Source organism: Idiotropiscis lumnitzeri, chromosome 11 (genome assembly GCF_059441095.1).
Source record: "Idiotropiscis lumnitzeri isolate Australia: NSW breed Sydney's pygmy pipehorse chromosome 11, RoL_Ilum_1.0, whole genome shotgun sequence".
Taxonomy (NCBI): Eukaryota; Metazoa; Chordata; class Actinopteri; order Syngnathiformes; family Syngnathidae; genus Idiotropiscis; species Idiotropiscis lumnitzeri.
In genome coordinates this window covers 2,957,005-2,976,838 of record NC_142401.1, presented here as the reverse complement: position 1 = coordinate 2,976,838, position 19,834 = coordinate 2,957,005, and the positions used below count along the sequence as shown (strand labels likewise).

The 19,834-nt window shown below is 41.5% G+C and overlaps 3 protein-coding genes across 3 annotated transcripts; 1 reads left to right on the top strand and 2 right to left on the bottom strand.

Moving 5' to 3' along the window:
• Positions 1-8,391: 8,391 nt before the first annotated feature.
• On the bottom strand, positions 8,392-11,063 carry avpr2b.1 (arginine vasopressin receptor 2b, tandem duplicate, 1). The gene is made up of 2 exons (XM_088308465.1): positions 9,983-11,063; positions 8,392-9,606 (listed from the first exon to the last, which is right to left on the bottom strand). Exons 1-2 carry the CDS (start codon positions 10,842-10,844, stop codon positions 9,332-9,334), a joined length of 1,137 nt encoding a protein of 378 aa, XP_088164591.1. The 5' UTR covers positions 10,845-11,063; the 3' UTR covers positions 8,392-9,331.
• Positions 11,064-11,536: 473 nt separating this feature from the next.
• On the bottom strand, positions 11,537-16,041 carry trnt1 (tRNA nucleotidyl transferase, CCA-adding, 1). The gene is made up of 8 exons (XM_088308464.1): positions 15,896-16,041; positions 15,583-15,712; positions 15,202-15,395; positions 14,943-15,081; positions 14,737-14,863; positions 14,471-14,664; positions 12,605-12,858; positions 11,537-12,195 (listed from the first exon to the last, which is right to left on the bottom strand). The coding sequence occupies exons 2-8, from the start codon at positions 15,710-15,712 to the stop codon at positions 11,950-11,952; spliced, it is 1,284 nt and encodes a 427-aa protein (XP_088164590.1). The 5' UTR covers positions 15,896-16,041; the 3' UTR covers positions 11,537-11,949.
• A 20-nt stretch (positions 16,042-16,061) lies between these two features.
• Positions 16,062-19,522, top strand: LOC148326745 (PRA1 family protein 3-like). Its single transcript, XM_088308466.1, has 3 exons — positions 16,062-16,290; positions 17,291-17,508; positions 17,706-19,522. Exons 1-3 carry the CDS (start codon positions 16,112-16,114, stop codon positions 17,879-17,881), a joined length of 573 nt encoding a protein of 190 aa, XP_088164592.1. The 5' UTR covers positions 16,062-16,111; the 3' UTR covers positions 17,882-19,522.
• Positions 19,523-19,834: the final 312 nt, after the last annotated feature.

Genomic DNA, 19,834 nt, shown 5'->3' with positions numbered 1-19,834 from the left:
ATGTGAAGAATACGATCATGATTTCTTGATTATGTTAGGCCAGCAGAGAACGCCTCGAAGGCCTTGACCGCTCACCACTGATCAAATGATAATCGAGCCACACGTCTTTGTAAAATCACCAACTGTATTACTTTTTACCTTAGATTTGCATTCATTTACAATGCTGTCATTTTTTCAAAAGCGCTCTATGAATACAACTGAGTAGAGTTGAGTGTATTATTGCAGTAATGGCCTCCTTCACCTTATTGTGCGGCCACGAAAGCCGTACCCCGGGCATGTTGCAAGTCGCCGCGCCAACATGAACTGATGATACTAAGTCGTTATAAAATCTCTCTAATGGAATCATTTAGTGCGCAGCCCACAACAGAGCAGAAAGATCATCTCCATGGAGATGCGGTGGGCACGGTTCCAATAAATCCAAGTGAGGAAAAGTGGAGTGGCGTCACATTAGTGATGCTTAATTAGGTGATGGCAGCTGCTTTCTGCAATCTACACAGCAGAACTCCATATTTCTGCCCCCTTTTTTAATATTTCTCTCAAGGTTGAAATGTAAATGTTGCATGTAATAACTCATTTACTGCCATTGACGGTTAAAGACGTCAGAGATCAATTTTTTTTACATTTTTTTTTTTTACTCGGCTGGTAGTGATTGAATTAAACGAAGAGCGCAATGGGAACACACACGTAGCTTTGACGAAATACACGTTTGCTCCCAATGACACCCAGCAGGATGCTTTCTTGACCATCTCCCAGGCAGCGGAAGGAGGCGTCTCTGCATCGATGATATGTTGGGAAGGCACCTCTTGTCAGGAAGACGTTTCGTCTGCCGATAGAAGCAACGTGTTCTGTCGGGCCTTTGAAATTCAAATGATGGCTTTCACTTTTAGGTCTCGCTGACGCCTTTGAAAGTCCTCATAAAAGCAAAGCAACGGAGATGCGACCGACGAGCCGAACGAGAACAAAAAGACGCGATGCCGTTTTCCCCCCAAAATAGATGACAGTGTTAAACCCAAAAGATGCAAACATGTGATCATCAAGCAATTTGGCAAGATGGTTTGACATTTTTGTGTAATTGAAATAGATGAGTCGGACTATTTTTGCACAGCTACTGTCATGTCTAATCATACATTCTTCAGACTCTCGCTTGTGTGATATGAGAACAAAGCTGTCGCAATAAAATAGAAATAGCTCACAAGTCTTCTAAGTATCAGCTGTGGTGGACTTATGGACTAAATAATCCGAGTCCTTCAATGATTTTACTTAAAAAAAAAAAGAAGAAATGTCGAAGGTATTGCATGCAGTAAACCGAGAGCTTTTCAACCCACAGGCTTGCAGAATATATTAAGTTTTGCATTTTAATCACTTTAGGCTTACACCACTAATATATGTATATATATATACCCGTTCCCCCTGAGAGACCCCTACCAAGGCTCTAATACAATTTCAATCTGAGAATAGTTCGGAACTTCGGACACATAAACCAGTTCACCATGAAAAGGTGACGAGGAGGGAGGAGCTTGGATGACTTGCCCAATGCCGTCATTTTGTGAACGTTTCTGAATGAAATCCACATGTCCGTCACGTGTTGCTTGATTTATTTCACATTCAATGTCGGGGGGGGGGGGGGTGACGAAAGGCAAAATCCTAAGAAATGTCTCATGGTGAAAGTAAATCGGAAATTCAGGATATTCCAGAAAAAAAAACAATATCTTCTTCAATTATTCAGTGCTTAGGAAAAGCGACAGTAAATGCAGTAAGTGATGAATTATTTACTTTGCCATTTGTGCTGCGCCTGAGTTGGCAAGATGGAGCATTTCATTGGAACACTGTTTGCCTTTGTTTACTCGGCATGAACGAGCAAAACTTGAATTGACTCTGCACAAATGAGTGCGATCCAAAGCAAGGATTGTATTTAAAATTCAGCTTAACCCAACTGATACTCTTTTAATTTGACCAAGTGATGCAAAGCTCCAGCGTGTGTGCGTGTACAGGAAACGGAATTGTTGCCTTTCCATTGATTTGGCTTAATAATTATGAACTAAGAACGAAAATGATTTAGCAGAGGACAACCCTCACTACACAACAGCTGAGGAACATTACATCGGTGGTCAGATTTGAGATAAACATTCTTCATGGTCGTCATGGCGATGACAACAATAAATAGAGAAGCCGTCTTTTCATGTTAGATGTGCTCACTGCACATCGACTTTTATTAAGAAACGAAGCAGAAGTTTAATTTCAGCCTCGTCCTCTTCCACCGTGGCAAACTCAAAGGTCACGAGTGTCACCGCCGCCATTATCACTCTTTTTTTTTTTTTAAAGGTCTTGCTGTAAAACAGACAGGCCCCCCCGAACTTGCTCTCAATTTTTACCAATAACAGACCGCCAACATTTTTGAGCGTTTTCCTCAAGGAACTAATTATCATCGCGATTTGCAGCTATATACACATTGGCCCCCCATTTTTTTTTTTAACGTTTACTCTTAAAGCACATTTCAGAGACTGTACTTTTTTACCTTTACTTGAGTAATTATTTGAATAAGTCATTCTACTTAACCAAAGCATTTTTTACGCAAGTAATTCTACTTCTACTCAAGTACAGAACGTCAGCACTGTCCCATCTTTGGTTGTTGGCACACTTCTATTCAAGAGAAGAAAAAAAACTCGACACTCAAAAGACTAAATCGCCAATATGCAAATGAGCAAGGTACAAAGCTTCTGAGGGAATGTCCTGAGTTTGGATTGATGAAAATCTTTGTTTTACGGAAAATTCCATCAGCTCTGGTTACGGGTACAAAAATAATTATAAAAATATTCGAACAAAAACACAACAAAAATTAAAACTTAAAGCATTCTGAATTGAAATGTGTGACGAACTGTCTGGAAACTTAGGGAATAGCTCCTCCAACAGGATAAAAATAAACACATCTAGGGTTAGGCTTTAAAACATGAGATGACTCATCTCAAGGGGAAGATTCAAATAAATGAAATGAAAAATTAAAGTCTAAAAACATCCGCGAATAGCTAAGAACAGAACATTGCAGCATGGAACATCTCTGAAAGGAAATGTACTCTAGAGAAGGACAATTGCCTGCATCAACCCTGAGGCAGCTGCAGCAGTTTGCCCGAAGTATGTCAGGTGCGCACGTGCCGTTGAGAGTCACAGAAATTGCAGTGAGTGCCTCAAAACTTTGTGCAAAAAAAATAAACAAATAATAAAATAAAGAAAATATGTTATAAGCCCATTTCAGCTGACCCAGCGGAGCAAAAATGGATTATAATAAATTGACGTTTCTGTTGTCAAATGCCGGGGACAACAAGGTAGAAATGCACTCCCTCCAAAAAACATAAAATAAAAAATAATAGAATTTGAAAGGAACAAAATAAAGGACCAAGATACAGGAAATAATCAAAAGAGAAAATTAAGAAAGTCCAAAAACAAGATTCAAAGTAACAAACAAGGATAAGATTTGTTGAACAGAGACAGCTAGAGGCAACTAACACAACGACTTGGCAAAGACAGAATGAAAGAAAGATGCGAACGAAATAGGCCTGCAAGCAAATTGACGAGACAACGAGGAACACCTGGACAAGACAGCTGTTGGAATTTATCTTTATATCAATGTTAGAATTTAACTTTAACCCAATGTAAACTCAAATAAGTAATCTGACTCCAATTTGCGACCTTACCCAACTCCCACACATCCAACAATATGCGCGCTCGTTCTGCAATAGAAAGGTATCAGGAAGCCGGCATTTTCACACACGAGTGGATTTATTCCTAACACACAAATCTACAACTTGAGTTTGGGTCCCTCTCAATACAGCTCTACACCTCTCTTGCCACCAGCGAATGTGTTCTACCCCCGAGTTGCCCAGTACTGATTCATACTATACAACATGCAAATGGCACAGACAAAGGCATCCTGGCATGATTCTATTGGCTATGTGTATTGCAGTTAACTTTAGCTCGCTCTCATTGGTCTTTCTCCTCCCGCCGAATCCCGTGGCGACTCCTCCTGCTTGTGCTATCCCCCGATGGCCTCTCCTTCGTCCACTGGTCCCGGAGTCATCTCGTCTCGCTCATCACCATCTGCTTCCAAAACATTCCATTCATGCACAAACCCCCGCAACCAGCCTCGCGCCACCAGTCACACTCTCAGCATTTTACAATATCACATTTTCATACATTGGATGCACCAACATCTAATGAACTATGTTAAGCTCAAACTCTTATATTCCTTTAATAGTCAAAAGTATGAAATCCTTTAAGTGTAACTGAAGTTTAGACCATGCTAATGACCAGACATTCAGGAGAGGAATGCAGGAAGATTAGATCACAGCTGCACCACAGGAGGTGTGAACGAGACCCCTCTGAAACAATGGACTTCCATGCCAGGATCACAAAAGTGGCTCCGAGCAGTCCAACCTTTGTTCAGTTTTAAATTGACTGCCATTTACATTATCCTTTACAGCTGACCAGGACAGGTGGACACAAAAACCTAACGAGAGACAACAGGAAGAACATGACAAAAATGTCCAATCAAAAACGATTAAAAAAAAAAAGCTGCTCATGTCAGTTACAACGTCAAAACGTCGCACTGTTTTTCTTTGGATTAAGGAGTTTTGATGGCTCTTAATTTAAATTAGTCAGATGAATAATAAAGTAGTCAGTGTTGCATTATTTGCTTCATTCATATTGCGGCGAATTGACCGAATATGCTGTTGAGTAGACAAAAAGTACAAAACTTTAATACAAATAGAATTAAAAATTGCTTTTAAAAACTGAGATCAGGTATACAGCTAAACAACACTGACACCTTGTGGCTATTTCAGTGAAGTGCACCTTGTATATGAGCACGTCAAGTCTTTTTTTATTTTCAATCTGATTTCAGTTTCGACGTATTGCCATGTCAATGTATTCAGCCCAAGGCCTTCCTCCCAAGAAGAATCCCAAAGGGTAGTATGTGACTCACTTTCCTTTTTCTTAACCAATCAGATTTCAGATTTGCCACTCTTGAACGTTCACAAAGCGACTTTGGAATTGTTCGTCCCTAATTGGGTGATCATAGCTAACTGGACACTCGATGTGTGATTACAAATTCATTATTCAAGTAGAACGTTTCAATAAAAAAAAAATAGACATTGAGAGGATGTGTTTGTACATATTAAATACACTAAAAGTGCATCCATGTGGATTTTTGCCCACTCATTCATTTTCATTTTTCTCTTAATCCCTGTTGAAATGTAGCACCAAAGATATTGTTTTTCCTCTCTGTAATCATCGAACCATGCACAAAAAAGTCTGAATGGATTTAGGGAAAATGTGACTTTGGAAAATGATAAGAATAAGACGTCCTTACTTGCTTCACTTGAGGGTTTCCAAAATCAATCAATCAGTAAATAGGCAGAGACCTGCAGGAGTGCCATCGAAATAAACGACACTGCAGTCTTTTGTTCCGTTGCCGCTGACGCCTGCTGTAAATGTGTATCGTGTGTATTGATTTGCATTTTGCCGAGTGTACTTGAAGCTTCTCGGTATCTCAGACTCAGAATATATTTAGCAAGTGGCTGTCTTCACATCCAAGGTATGTTTCCATGGTATCTGAGCCACTTCATCGTTGGACATGTTGGATAAAAATCCTTTCAAATCCTCTCATGACAACGAGCACGATGCACATTTTTGCAATTAGTTATTTTCTACATTGAATTAATTCTTCAAGCGTCAAGGTCACGGAGCAATTACTTTCCATTTTAAATGTCAGCAATTGTTTCACTTAAGCAATTTTCCCCTCCTGAGCCAACCATCCCCTTTTCCACCTTTACATTCTCTTCACGGAAGTGTCAACAAATGCAACAATGAACTCATAAATAAGCATTAATATTTTGATTCCAATTGATTCTCGGAAGTGTTCCCGTTTAAGGTACAGCCGTGCGGTCAACCGTCATTGTCTTATTTTTGTCACTCTTCCAGCTGTGCCTTCAAGCTGTCCTTGAAGTATTTTGCCCGCATGGTGTCGATCCGGCTCCAGCTGTGCGCAATTGGCTGTCAAAAAAGAAAAAATATCTATAAATGCTGCAATTACAGAGTACAAAGAAACATGATATCTCGGATGCCTCTGATGGGGCGTTCGTAGCGTATCTGTAAGAACTTTGGCTGTGGATAAAAACGACAGCAGCTTGTTGGCGTTGGCGCTCGTCTGCTGGCTGACTTCTGTCCATGTGCACTTGAGCAAGCTAACGTCTCGATGCTTCAAAGAAAGCAAAAACATATTTAAGATTTTCGAACGGTCGCCAGGTAAGACTGTCTGGTGTGGCCTTGGGCCAATATTACATGCCTTTGGTACTATGAAATCTGCCCGGCAACACAAGCTAGCTGAATAGTCATTGGATAAAACTCTCACCTAAAAATATGACACTGGAATACAATATGACATGAAACTTGAGAGTTCATACATGTGTATGTAAATAAATAAATACATTTAAAAAAGAAAAAAAAATATGGTGCAATCAAAAGGGGAATCTAGAGTTGAAGCAAATACGAGTACGGTCCAACATTTCAAAAGCATTTTTTTTTCTTTTTTTTTAATATGCTTGCTGAAGGAAACACTTTGAAAGTGTGAACCTATATATATATATATATATATATTTTTTTTTTTTATTTATTTTTTTTTTTTAATGTTTTATTTTATTTATTTTTAATATATTTATATAATGTTTTTGCTTTGCAGCCCGGTGAGATATCGTTGGCCCCCTCATGGCCTCTCCAATGGAAAAAAAAAAATCCTATAACTCAGCCGGTGCTCGAGTCCCCCATCTCATGTACTCCACACCGGACGTGGAATTATGCACAGCGCCTTCCAAATAGATGCTCTTTTATCAATTTAATCTCATGTGAGGCTTCAAAGCTTGTCCTCAAATTATGTTGGCATATTACCATCGTTGAAGCCGATCTTCAGGGATGATTCCCCCACTGTATGGAGAGAGCTTTTTTTGCCCTTGACATGGTGTATATGATGATGCTGTGAAGTCGTTGTTGTTCTGCATTAAAAAATAAAATAAGAAAAACTGCACATGGACATCAAAACAAGCAACATATTATCTGCGCAAAATCTGATTCTGGTGTTGTTATTTCATGCAACATGTAAATAGTGCAGCATTTCTTTAATCAATCGCACACATGCACGCACACGCATCACAAGCAAATCCGTCTGTCGGTGCACAACCGAGCAACATCTGCCCGCGGAGTACATGATAATGGAGTGATGGATGGATGCTTTATTCCTATTGCTTATAATTAAATTTAATAATGGGCTGAGCTTCATGACCTTCCTGTTATTACATGCCGCATGCTAGAAAATTAAGTAGATCACATGCACACGCTAGTGGAACATTCATCGTCGACTCTGCACGGAGTTCTTTGTTAAAAAAAATAATTGACCGCCATCAATTCTCGATCTACATCTTCAAGTGGTCACAGCCATTCAAAGTTTCAGAGAGACTCTGATGAACGGACACATTGAGCCTGGCGTGAACGTTGCGATGAATAACACGATTCCTGGAGAAAATCTGCCATCAAGGCCTGTTTCGTTGTAATTATGCTGAAGTGAGGAGCATGAATTAAACATTTAGCTTTATTCATCCGAGCACATCTTGAACTCGCAGGAGAAACTTGAAAAGCCGAGAAGATCAGCATTTCCCAACTTTATGAATGTGAAAATCACTTGCGTCACTTCCCTTAAATCGGAATATACTTTGCCATACTTATCATAATTTCATCATTTATGGCATACGAATAAATACCTCTGAGGGCTTTCGTATTTGATGTCGTGGATTCATTATGCAATTTGATGCGCGTTTCTTATAGACGGCATGCGAAATGCCGTTTTATGAACTCGTGGGTTGAACGATTAAAGAAATGTTATTGAATATGCAGTAATGTGATAAAAGTCGACGTTGATTAATGGATTGTGTGTTATTGCATAATTTCGCGGTCCTGAATGTTGTTTGCGCCACCGACAGGTTTCACAAAATGACATATTTGTACTTTTATCCATGTGGTCGAAAGATCAAGTCTCTTGGAATGAACTCGCTACTACTTGCCAAACTTGTTTAACTTCATTCATCCAGGTCATTTCTTTGAATCGTTGGCATCTGGGCGGCTTTGTTTGTATTGGAAGGCGTTTCGCCTCTCATCTGAGAAGTTCACGTCACGACTCTTGTTTTGGGCTACACCAGCCAAGTTGTCAGTTGCCAAGTTTTGAGTTTAAATAGCAACAAAAAAAAAAGTAAATTCCCATATGGCAGAAAGACTGTATGAATCCAATTTCAAATATACTTCTCTTTTTTTAAGTTGTACCAGTTCAAAAGGAAACAAATTAATTGTAATAGATTGTTAACGGCTTTATTTATTGGTGCACATTGACAACATCACAAATCCGATCATTGCGGTGTACTTCGGTCATCTAGAGGCCATCGATTTGCTGAATCCAAAAAAAGAGGACCAAAGACGCACATACAGTAATTGTCCATTTCCTTTGACACGACACATTTGCATAAGTGAGGAATTGTTCATTCTGAAAAATCATAGGCAATAACGAAATGCTTTATCTGTTGTTTACGATGAAATTGGAGTTGTTTTCCGCTTTGACTCGAAAACCAAAAAATTGAGACAATCAGCTTGATTGCAGTGAACTCAATTAAAAAAAAAAAGGGGGGGGCGTCAGGTTGTTTACTGCCACTCCCAGTTCAAGTTTGCTTTCAAGCTAAACATAAAACCACAAATTACACATCATATCAACAGAACACCATGCATACATTGCAAAAATAGATATATTTCTCAAACAAATAGCACCAGAGCGGCTGCGCTGTAACCTTGTAAGCGACGTATATTTGAACACAAACAGTGGCGCAACACATGTAGACAGATCACATGACAATACTCGTAAAATATATTCTTCATTTTCTTGAAAGAACGACCAAAATTCCTGCATCTTACTGAGAAGCTGCGACCATCATTATCACACTGCCCCCGGTGGCCAAGATGAACACAACAGAAGGAGCGGCACACTGTCCATTCAATTGAAGGATTCAATCCAAAGCAAACATAATTCCCATCAAGTGCTTAAGGAAATATAAATAACTGGTTGACTGAGACATTTCAGCACATTATACACACAAACAACAATTTTCAATTGCAAACACTTTACTCTATCACAACGCATGAGTGGCAAACACATCATAATTCTCGCTGCAATGTCTTTCATCAGGAATAAATAGAAATAAATCTGACTACTAAAATGAGTCTAGACTTCTTTACCTGCAGATTGTGATTAAATGTGTACAGATACTTTGTTTGTAACATCGCACGGTACCTTGTTGTCGTCTGAGCCAGGCAACTGTTTGGAGTCTGACAGGTTCTTGAGATTGATGAAAAGGGAGCTGACCATGGTGGCTTCTTCCAGCGTGGATTCCCGCCGTTGAGATTGGCCTCTGGACGACAGGCCAAGCAACCTCCGGGGAAACTTCACACTGAACATCAGGTAGATGCAAGGGTTTGCGCAGCTATTAAGACTGGCCAGCAGCATCAGGATGGTGAAGGTTGCATCTGGTAACGTGATGAAATTCAAAGTAAGGGTGACAAGTACACACGCTAACGACTTGAGGTTTAAAAAGAAGGTTAATAATAATAAAATGAATCATTTTGATTGACGTCGACTTTAAGAATTGAAATGATGAATTGAAATCTCTGCAAGCTGGAGCTGGTGGACTGAACCACTTGAAGTAAATGGAAAGGGGGGGGGGCGTTGAGAAAAGTTCCTAAAAATAATACACTCACTGCTGACATCAATTCATTGGAAATTAAATATATGGCTAATTGTATGTTTATTACTTAGAATCATTATTTTGTCATGATTATAATTTCATCATCTATTAGGCAACTTGGTCTAATGCAGTGCTTCTCAATTATTTTCTGGCCTTACTTTCCGTGGGCGCGTCTTGGTCCCACACGGACCACAGTTGCACGGTGAAGAAAGGCGTCCAGCAGATGATGTAGGTGAGCACAATGACCACGGTCATCTTCACAGTTTTCGCCCTGGCCTTGGACACGCCTGCCCCGCTGCAAGATCTGGAAGACATCACCTTGGTGCTCGCGTCTTCTTCCAGGACGTAGTTCGACTTGAGGTGGAAGTTGGAAGAGTACACGGCGCGACAAATGCGCACTTGGCACACGATCACGGAGAGAACAGGCAAGACGAATATAACCAAAGTGGTCCACGTCACGTAGGCTCTCAAGCCCCACGGAGTGACGAATCTGGCCCAGCAGTCATACACGCCCGGAGCCACTTCGAGGCGGGAGAAGATGAACACCTGTGGGATGCCGCCGACAAATGAGACGCACCAGGCGGCGCACACGGTCCCGTTCCAGCGCGCTCGGTGCCTCTGGAAGGTGACCATGGGATGGCAGATTGCTTGATATCGATCTATGGTCATCGCCACGATCATGTAAGTGGAGGCAAACATGCCGACGACCTGCAGGTACTTCACCGAGCGACACAACGCGTCCGGGCCCACAAAACGGTCGGTGATGTCCCACATGAGCTGCGGGCAAACTTGGAAGAAGACCACAACCAAGTCGGCAACGCACAGGTGGAAAACGAACACGCGCATCCTGGACAGCTGCTTCCTCCTCTTCCACAACAGCAACAAAAGCCCCAAGTTGAGGATTCCGGCTGTGATGAAGATGACGGAGAGAAGCGCCACTTCCACTCGAGCCAAGCGCTCGTCTCGGGGCTCGCTTTCATCGGGGTGCGATTTGGTGAAGTTGTCGCTGAGCCGATCCATGGTGGCGCATCACAGCACTGAGAGGCGACAATTAAGCATCCCCGCCCCCCCTCTCAGGTGAGCATATGCGTCAAGTGGATTATGTCCGATCAGCTCCAAGTGTTGCGCATCTTCAGTGGAAGCAAACCCAAAATGATGGAAGAGGAGAGCATTCATGTTTTATATCGTCTGGAGGAGGAGGAGGAGCAAGTTGACTCGACCGTTGACGTCTTTGTGAAGGACTTGCAAAGGGTGTTGGATGATGATGATGATGATGCGCCAATCTACCAACACAAATTGTGCAGCACAAAATTGAGATTCTGCTTTTGCAACTGAAAGAGCAGTTTTGACACGGTTACAGTGGAGAAACTTATACTGAAATTCGTTTTCTTAATGACGATTAAATCATTGGCAAAAATTCAAATGGCTCATGAGACGCTCAATGTAACGCTGAGAAATGATAAGGAATCCATTCATGTGAAATAAATGTGCTGCAGTTTCAACTAAATCGATTTCAGATTCAACACGGCAGTGACAGTGCGTCTTTATATACGCTGACAAAATTATTACTTTCATTTTGGATAAATTGTTCATAATATGTACAAATAAATTCATAAATCAACTCAAAAATGTCTTTGAGGACACATTCTAAATTCCATACTTGATTAAATGCATAAAATAAAGCAGGCCAACAAAAATATTTGCATCACTGGTTGTGGGAAAATGTTCTTTATAGATGCCAGACTATTTACAGGAGACTTAAATGAATGTAAAGCCTGTACTTGGGAGGAAAAAAAATTCACAATGATGACATTGAAAATAACCTGTGCTTACTTCTTATTCCATGAAGTGGAGGAAACGACAGACTTTTATGCAAATTAAATGCAACGGCACTAACGTATACTCTGCATTGTTGCATCGTCCTCCTTTTTATGTCGTTGTATAAAAAGCCGCCCTGTGGTGTCATTTAGAATGAAATTGGATTCATCAATGGAGGTGCATGTCTCTCGTAATGTCCATTTGCTACGCACGCACGCACGCAGTGCTAATACAGACTTGATTTAAGCGCATCCAAACTGGTCACAGACACACACGCATGCTCGTCTTGGACGCGTGCATCAGCACATCAGGACTTCAAGTAACTGAGAAGTTCGTCTTTGTCCATCTGATAGTGACTTCTCTTCCAGATGTCACGAAGCTTCTGCAAAGTAGCTCCGATCTCCTTGCCCGTGATGACACCCATTTTCCTGAGATCGTGGCCGCTGATGGGGAAGCGAGGGGCGGTCCACGCGCCCAGTTGAGCCAGCAGCTTGTGCTCGCCTTGATACTTGAGCAGCTCACACACTTTGGTCCGCGTGTCCAGTTCGCGACTCTGTCAAGACATGGACGGTATTCCGGCGGTGAGATGCGCTCGATGGGATACAAGACAGGATGAGACTTCAGCTGCTTTTGAGACGCAATTAGCGCAATTAAAATGCAACTCATCCGAAAACTCATACTTGTGCACTTTTCGCTTCAATAAAAGCGCCAGCTGAAGACATCAAAAACAAAAAAACGAACCGGCAAAGAGGCCTTTGAAGGTTTAAGTTCGTGGCAAAAATACCAATAGTGACCAACCGCCAAGGAATTGAAATTGATTTTCCACTTTCCTTTTAATAGTGGCAAACTAAGGCAATGCACAAGGACGTAGCCATTTGACTTTGAGTCACGAGCATGTCTACAAGTCCTCCCCGCCCTCACTTTGTCGCACAACAAACCAAAGAAAAAAAGGCAAAACTTACATCTACAATGAAGTCTGTAAAAGTTTTGAGCCCATCTTGCTCGTCATCATTCTTGCGGAGATCTTGTCTGTATTTGACCAGAAACAAAGCCAGCGTCTTCTCTTCCTTTGACACCTTCAGTCGAACGTCCATCCTCTCGACTTCCTCTGAGCGTCGGCAGAGAGCCGCTAAGATGCTCATCGGTTTGGGGGAGTGACCTTTGGCATTCTGCCAAACGCGCTTCATCTCATCGACGTTGCCATCGGAAGGTAAACCTGAGGATGGACAGGAGGAGTGTTATGCTTTTGATGCGAGTCGCCAAGTACAACTTCAGCGTACTTCCTTGGCACCAATGACTACTTTCAGTGTTTTGGCCAGAGTGTGTGTTATAGAAAAACTACAAAAAATGTAAAAAGGAAACCTCGTCAAGAAATAGCAAAGGTCATAAATAAAGGCAACTATGAACCGTAAACTTTGCCGACTGAAAATCGCAACTAGGGCGAGCTCATTGCGATAACAAAACAGATCAAGTCATGGCAAAGACGATAAGAAACGGGTTGCTGAACCTGAACAAACTCCGAGGAAAATAACATCTCGTTTACTGAGCAAAACACAATTAAAGATAACCATTGGATGAGGAATCACAAAGAACATGAACAAATTAGACCTTTGACCTCCATGACCAAAGTCGTTTTGTTCACTTCGCCTTTTAGACATGCGAGGCAAACATTTTGAGGTCGGGTTGAAGAACGGATGAAAAGTGAGCCTGGGAGCCCTTAAACAAGTCATGCTTTCAAACCGATTTGATTAAAGTGTGGCGTAAACGCGGCTTCAGGGCCCAAACAGTTAATGCGCTGAAACCACTTCAGGAGAGGAATGAGAATTGATCCCTTGCCCAGTCAGTCCCGGCGTCATTATGCGCGCAGACTGTGAAGAAATGTTGTGCTCAAACGAGTCGTCTGTTTAAACAGACGCGGCAGGTTTTATGAGGCGCCTTTTAAACAATTCTTGCATCACAGTCAAAACAAAAAAATGGAGCTGCTTTCTGCGTGATACAAAATGAGAGTGGAGCTACACTTTTGCATTTCATAATCGACTGCTTGAGATTTCATTTCATTGATAAATCGGATTTTGCGGACTATAAGCTACTTTTTTCCGCGATTTTGAACCAGGCTGCTTCTGTGGATTTTTTTTTCACCAGTAGGGGGCGCTCTATTCAGAAAATACGCTAAATAAGTCTCAATTTTTTTTTCTTGGGTCTGTTCTGTTTCAATTAGCAAAGTTGTTGCTAGTTGTTGCCGGAGCAAACCGGCATTTTGGGTGCCAGTCCGAGCTCTAGTTTGAATATATGCTGAGGTTATGTCGGAATGCTTTTTGGAGAGCAGAAAGTTGTGCACTGAAACGCTGAACAGTTGGACATGAGCACTCGGAAGTTGAAAGAAGGTGAAATGAAATTCACCTGCAAACGTAAATGAGCATCTTTGGTTCATTATGAAATTTCACGAGACTGATCCCGTTATCTTTTTGTGAGCAGTGTGTCACCATAGCCAGTTTTGGATTTCCTCGCTCCTAAAACAAAACATTTGGATCTGGATAGCTTTAAACAGACGGCATTTGGAGACTCCCACCTTGTACGATTAAATTATATAATTGGTCATTAAGAAAAAATTGCTTGGCCATACTCCAAAAGTAATCAAATCTAATTAGCCACAGTTAGGAAGACACAAAATATAAACCCCCCCTCATCAAAAGTATCTCCGAATATTGCAGTAAGGTTAATGCTGGTCTTATCTCATTGAAACACAAATCAAATGTGTCTTTTTCATAATGTGTCATGTGAATTGACGAGAACCAAGGATGACAGAAGTGGTCAATAGCACGTCTCACCAATGTAATGCGCTAGCCCCAAAGTGTACATCAACTCCAGCAGTTGCGCAGCATGGTGGCCAATCACAATCTTTTTCAGCTCCACCCAAATGCGTTCCCCTGAAATGGCTGCAAGCCCACAGCCGTTGGCTCGAATGGCCTCCAGCGTCTCAGGCTGGTGCTCATCGGGCTTCAGGGCCACCTTGCCATAGAATCTGTTGAGAATACAGACGAGTCAACAGAACATCACTGTTAGTTTCAATCACCTGAATTCAAGGTAAGCCTACCGGAAATAACGCAGTATTCTTAAGTAATCCTCTTGAATTCTTTGTTCTGCGCTGCCAACAAACCGGACGGTTCGGCTCTGGAGGTCATCGTATCCCTTGAAATAGTCATATAACGTGCCATCTAGACCTGGAAAGGGACAGATGAGTCAACAAACCCAAGACAGCAAACTGGAAGCAACATTCAAAAGCATAATTGGACCAATAACCTAAAAACATGGAGTTGATTGTAAGATCTCTTCTCTCAGCATCTTTCTGCCAGTCAGTGGTGAATTCCACTTCAGCATGACGGCCATCTGTCTGGACGTCCACCCGCAGTGTAGTCACCTCAAAATTCTCATTTTGAAGCTAGAAAGGATCATAGAATTAGCATCTTGTCATGAGAACCTGAAGTGCTGTTCATAAAAGTATTTTAAATTGACTAGATATTTCTTTTTTTTTTATATTTAATATGTGCAAATGCTTAACTCTTGCTGTAATGGTCCCATGCTTCTCTCCTTTGTTGTTGATCATCCTGATCCCCGCATCTTGGAACATGCGCTTCATCTCTTCAGGTGTAGCAGTGGTGGCAAAATCCACATCTTCAGGCTGCTTTCCAGATAACAGGTCCCGTACAGCACCTCCAGCTATTCTCAACTCATACTGGTTCTTTTTAAACGTTTCTAACAAAGTCAAACACAGAACATTTTAAACGATGATGGATCTGCCATCCAATCGACAAAGCGACCATGGTGTCATTTGAAATCTTATTTCAAGCTATATCAGTCCAAATAATTTATTTTCACATCTAACCATTTTGAAAAGTTTGACTAAAGACCCACATGCCACGTGACCTGACGTGCGTCTCACCTGCCAGTTCGTTCAGTCCATCGGTGAACAAAACCTGGAACTCGCTGCTTTTTAGTTGCATGGTGAAAAGACTCCTCCAATAGAAGCACGCTCTAACCGTCACACCAGTTCTCAATATTTTGCTCCACATCTGTTGGAAGAAAAATACAAAGCGTGTTTGAATGATCTGCTGGCACTGTACGTGGTAGTGACAGCACGTTGGAACGCAGACATGATTTTGGCCGCCACGCGCACCAAATAAACTATATTCATTCAAAACCATCGAGAAACAAAAATTGTCGACACGTATGGTAAATTAAAACAAACTCGTCACCTGAACGGAGCATTTAAAGTGCCTCGCGCTTAGTAGTTGCCATCATATTTCAGAAACGAAGCTACCCCGGAAGTTTTGGTGGCGTCATATGATCACTGACCAATAGCAGGGTTTACGTGGAGGCCACGCAACCGCGATAATCTCGCGTGACCAGACGCTCTTTTTACGCGACTTCCCGTTGCCTTGCTGTCAGATTAGTAAAGTGTTAAGTGTGAGATGGCGAACGTCGAATTGACGCCACTCCGACCGTGGGGTGATTTCTTTCCCGGGTGGGACAGGTTTGCCAAACCTGACACGAAAGATATGGCGAAATGGAATAACAGAGTTATTAGCAACTTGCTCTACTATCAAACTAATTATCTGATCGTGTCTGTCGGTGTTTTCCTTGTTGTCGGGTAAGTAACAGTAACGTTCCATCTGCTGGATTGTGGAAGCAAGTCTCACCAATGCGTCTGTTTAATGCGCAACTCGGAAAAGGGAACTTTTTAAGTCAAATGCCAAGGGAGTTTTTTGTGATGACAGCCACATAAAACCCATCTAAATATTTTCTTAACTGTCGTCAATTCCTTGACGAGTGAGCTGCTTGGACGTTGTGCAAGATGACGTTTAAAAAAATATGCTCATTGACACCAAAAGATCATAAATTTCTCGAATGAAGGAATGAATAAACGCGTACCTCTCAGACAACAGGGAACAAGCACTGGTCATTTGAAATAAAATCAATTCTTTATTTCAGCTACATAGCCTCAACTCAACATTTATAGAGCACTTTAAAAAACAACCGTAGCATAGAATATTACATTACATTTTGCATGCAAGTGCATGTTCTATGTGCACCTAATATTGTGCTTGGATGTTTATTCTTCTCCAGGACTTGGCCTTCATGAAGCCATCTTGATGCCAGATAGGCTGAAGTAGTGACAATGTCTGGCTCAATATAGCAATGATCTGTCATGCTGTTATTGGGACTGTGGTGATGAGGCTTGCAAGCACAATGTGAAGCTTGTGATGGCATTTATTTATTCAGCTGTTCATGGAAGCGTTTCGAGCGATATGAGTGACAGACAGCGCTTATTCATCAACAACTGCACTGTTCCTGTGTATGAAGGCAAATAGCCCATCTTTGGATATTCCGTCACAGTCAACTTTTAGCGGCGTTAGTAATTTGTGAACACCAATTTTGAACTTTGACATAGTGAACTTCAATCTCTAATAGTCAATTCTTATTTCTTTTCCAATTTTAGCAAGTAATCCAATTATGATCACAGTCAGTGTATTGTGTAGGTTTGTTATTGCAATGACTCACTTTCACCACTGGGTGGCGCTAGCGACCAAATTAAAATCCGCTTGTCAGCCAACCGAACTGAGTCGCAATGTCCTGTCCTTGTCTTGCAGTTTGCTGAACCCTCTGGGAATTTTCACTGCCATTGCCGTGGTCTCAGCAGTATATCTGGGCTCAGTGTGGGCGGGAGATAACAGAAGGGCCATCAGGAACTTCAAAAGTCACAACCCCACAGCTTTTGTGATTGCTGTCATGGTGGCCAGCTACATGTTAATAACCATTATGGGAAGCGTCATGGTGTTCATGACAGCAATCACTTTACCTCTCACCTGTAAGTAACAAACATTATTTTTTTTTTAAAATTTCATTGTCAAGATACATTGCTGACCTAGATAGCTGAGAAAACGAGATATTATTTTGAACCGTTCAATGTCGAATTGGCAACTTTTCATTCATGTTACAGTGCTTGGGAGTCACGGCATTAGCTATATCTATGGTTGACTCATTTCCAATTTCTTACCCCTTTAGTGATACTGGCCCATTCTTCCTTTCGCCTCCGCAACATGAAGAATAAACTGGAGAATAAAATTGAGTGTTCTGGCCTCAAAAGGTCACCAATGGGCATCTTCCTGGAGTCTCTAGGTCAACAAGAGGAGAACTTTCAAAAGATTCAAAACTACCTGGAGGCCAAAATGAAGGAGTGACTGGACTGAGAATGGACAATGCACTCAACTGTTGACCAAAGATCTTGACTCAGTTGTCTGTCTGAACCTGCCCCCAAATAGTTCCTTTCCATTATCAAGAGAATCAAGCATTATACTATACCCACAGGGTATTCCACTCCTACCAGACTACTCCCCAAATCGAAAATCTGTCTTGTATTACTCACTCACAGACGTCAACCCTGGCAGTTTTCCTTAAGTCAAACTTTATTACAAGGCCCAGAAAATGCACACGGGACACGTCCTCGCCAAGGTACTCTAAAGACGGTATTGTTTCAAGTATTTGTAACCCCACATCAAGTTTACCTTAGCACTCATGTGAACAGAGAGTAGCCAAGGTCAGATTCTTTGCAATAAAAGCAAAAAGTACCGTCTTTGCACGGAGCCACAATGAATAGAATACATGAGTCACATCACTGTGTCAATGTTTGAAAAGTGAAGACTTCAAAAGGGTCTGAGGTCTTAAGCCAAATCCAGCTGCACTCCTGAGTCTTTAATCTTGGCAGGGTCCTCTGCGTGATTGATTAGCTTGGCTGATGTTAATCGATGGGCTGCTTCACATTGTAGACCAGAGCAGAGAGCGATGTGTGAATTCTTGTAATCCATTTCCAAATGTTAGTGGAGCACCGTGTCAGATTGTTTCTCCTCCATCACTCATGCAGAAATGCAAAGTTCGAGTCTAAGACTGACAGTGCTTTGTGTTTTGCAAGGTTACATCTTTGATTTATATTCAAAACTAGTTGGACATACTTTAATGCAAATATTTGTGACCACCCTTTCACACTGAAAATGACTTTTTTTTTTATTGGTTCACCAAATGTAAGGATAAAATGCTGCAAGCTATTGAACTGAATAAGAAGACATTTTCTTTGCAAAGTTTTTGATTTGTTTTGTGTAGTAAATGCGTAGCTCTCTACACATGGATCAACAAGTTATTTTCTTTACGCTCTTTAGTTATCATTTTGATACTCTTGGGATCACCACAAATAGTCAATACAGAAAAAGCCAAAGAAAACGCTGCAACCCTAAAGAAATTAATTTGGCGTGGATGATAGCTGAAATGACCTGTCCCTCTTACAGGTGCGGTAACAACAATCACCAACTTGTGTAGCTCTTCGATATGACAGCCTCCATCTTGTGCAACTTGTGAAGCGCTGCTGGCAATGAGCTCACGTCAAATCATGTCTCGGGCAGCACAGTGCAGGCTCTTGTTCTCAATACGACAGCTGCTCACGTTCCTCGCAGAACGTGCACACGCGACAGGTGTCGAAAACACCAGTGATCCTTAACTTTTTTTTCCGCCGACGACCCGTCATAGTCGTCCTTAACTTTTGCGCACAGGTGTCGGTAATTGAAGTGATTGGGGTTTTTTTTTTTTTTGTGATTGGGGTTCTTCGCTGACATGCGCGCCCGTCGATGACGTCACGCCACAATAATACCTTTTTGTAATGTATTTCTTTGCCTCCATGTTTGTCACCCCTGTTTGTTGTGTGTGTCTGTTCTGGGTTAGTAAATAATAATAATAAAAAAAAAAGAAAAAAGTACATTTACCGCTACGCTTGCGAGCATCATCCTTCAGTGTCGTGCGTATCGAAGAAGTCACGTCAATGTTCCGTTGCTTTATGGGAATCAGACTGTGGTTAAGGGTTGGCTGGAAAACATGGAAATGATTTATCAAGAAATATTTCGCACTAAATACAGACATATTCCTACAATCTTGCAGCCCGAGTGAACGGCATTTTTGCAAGTTCGGCAGGAGAATCGAAAGCGTTCCACTACGAATGGAGCGGCGGCTTCTGGGCGCATTGGAGGAAGTGACGTCGGAGCTGTCACATTAATGTGACAGTAATGCATTTTATAATTTTTTTTAATTTAGCAAATCGAAATAGGCAAATAGAACAGCAGGGGCTTAAAAAACAGCAACCAAGAAATACC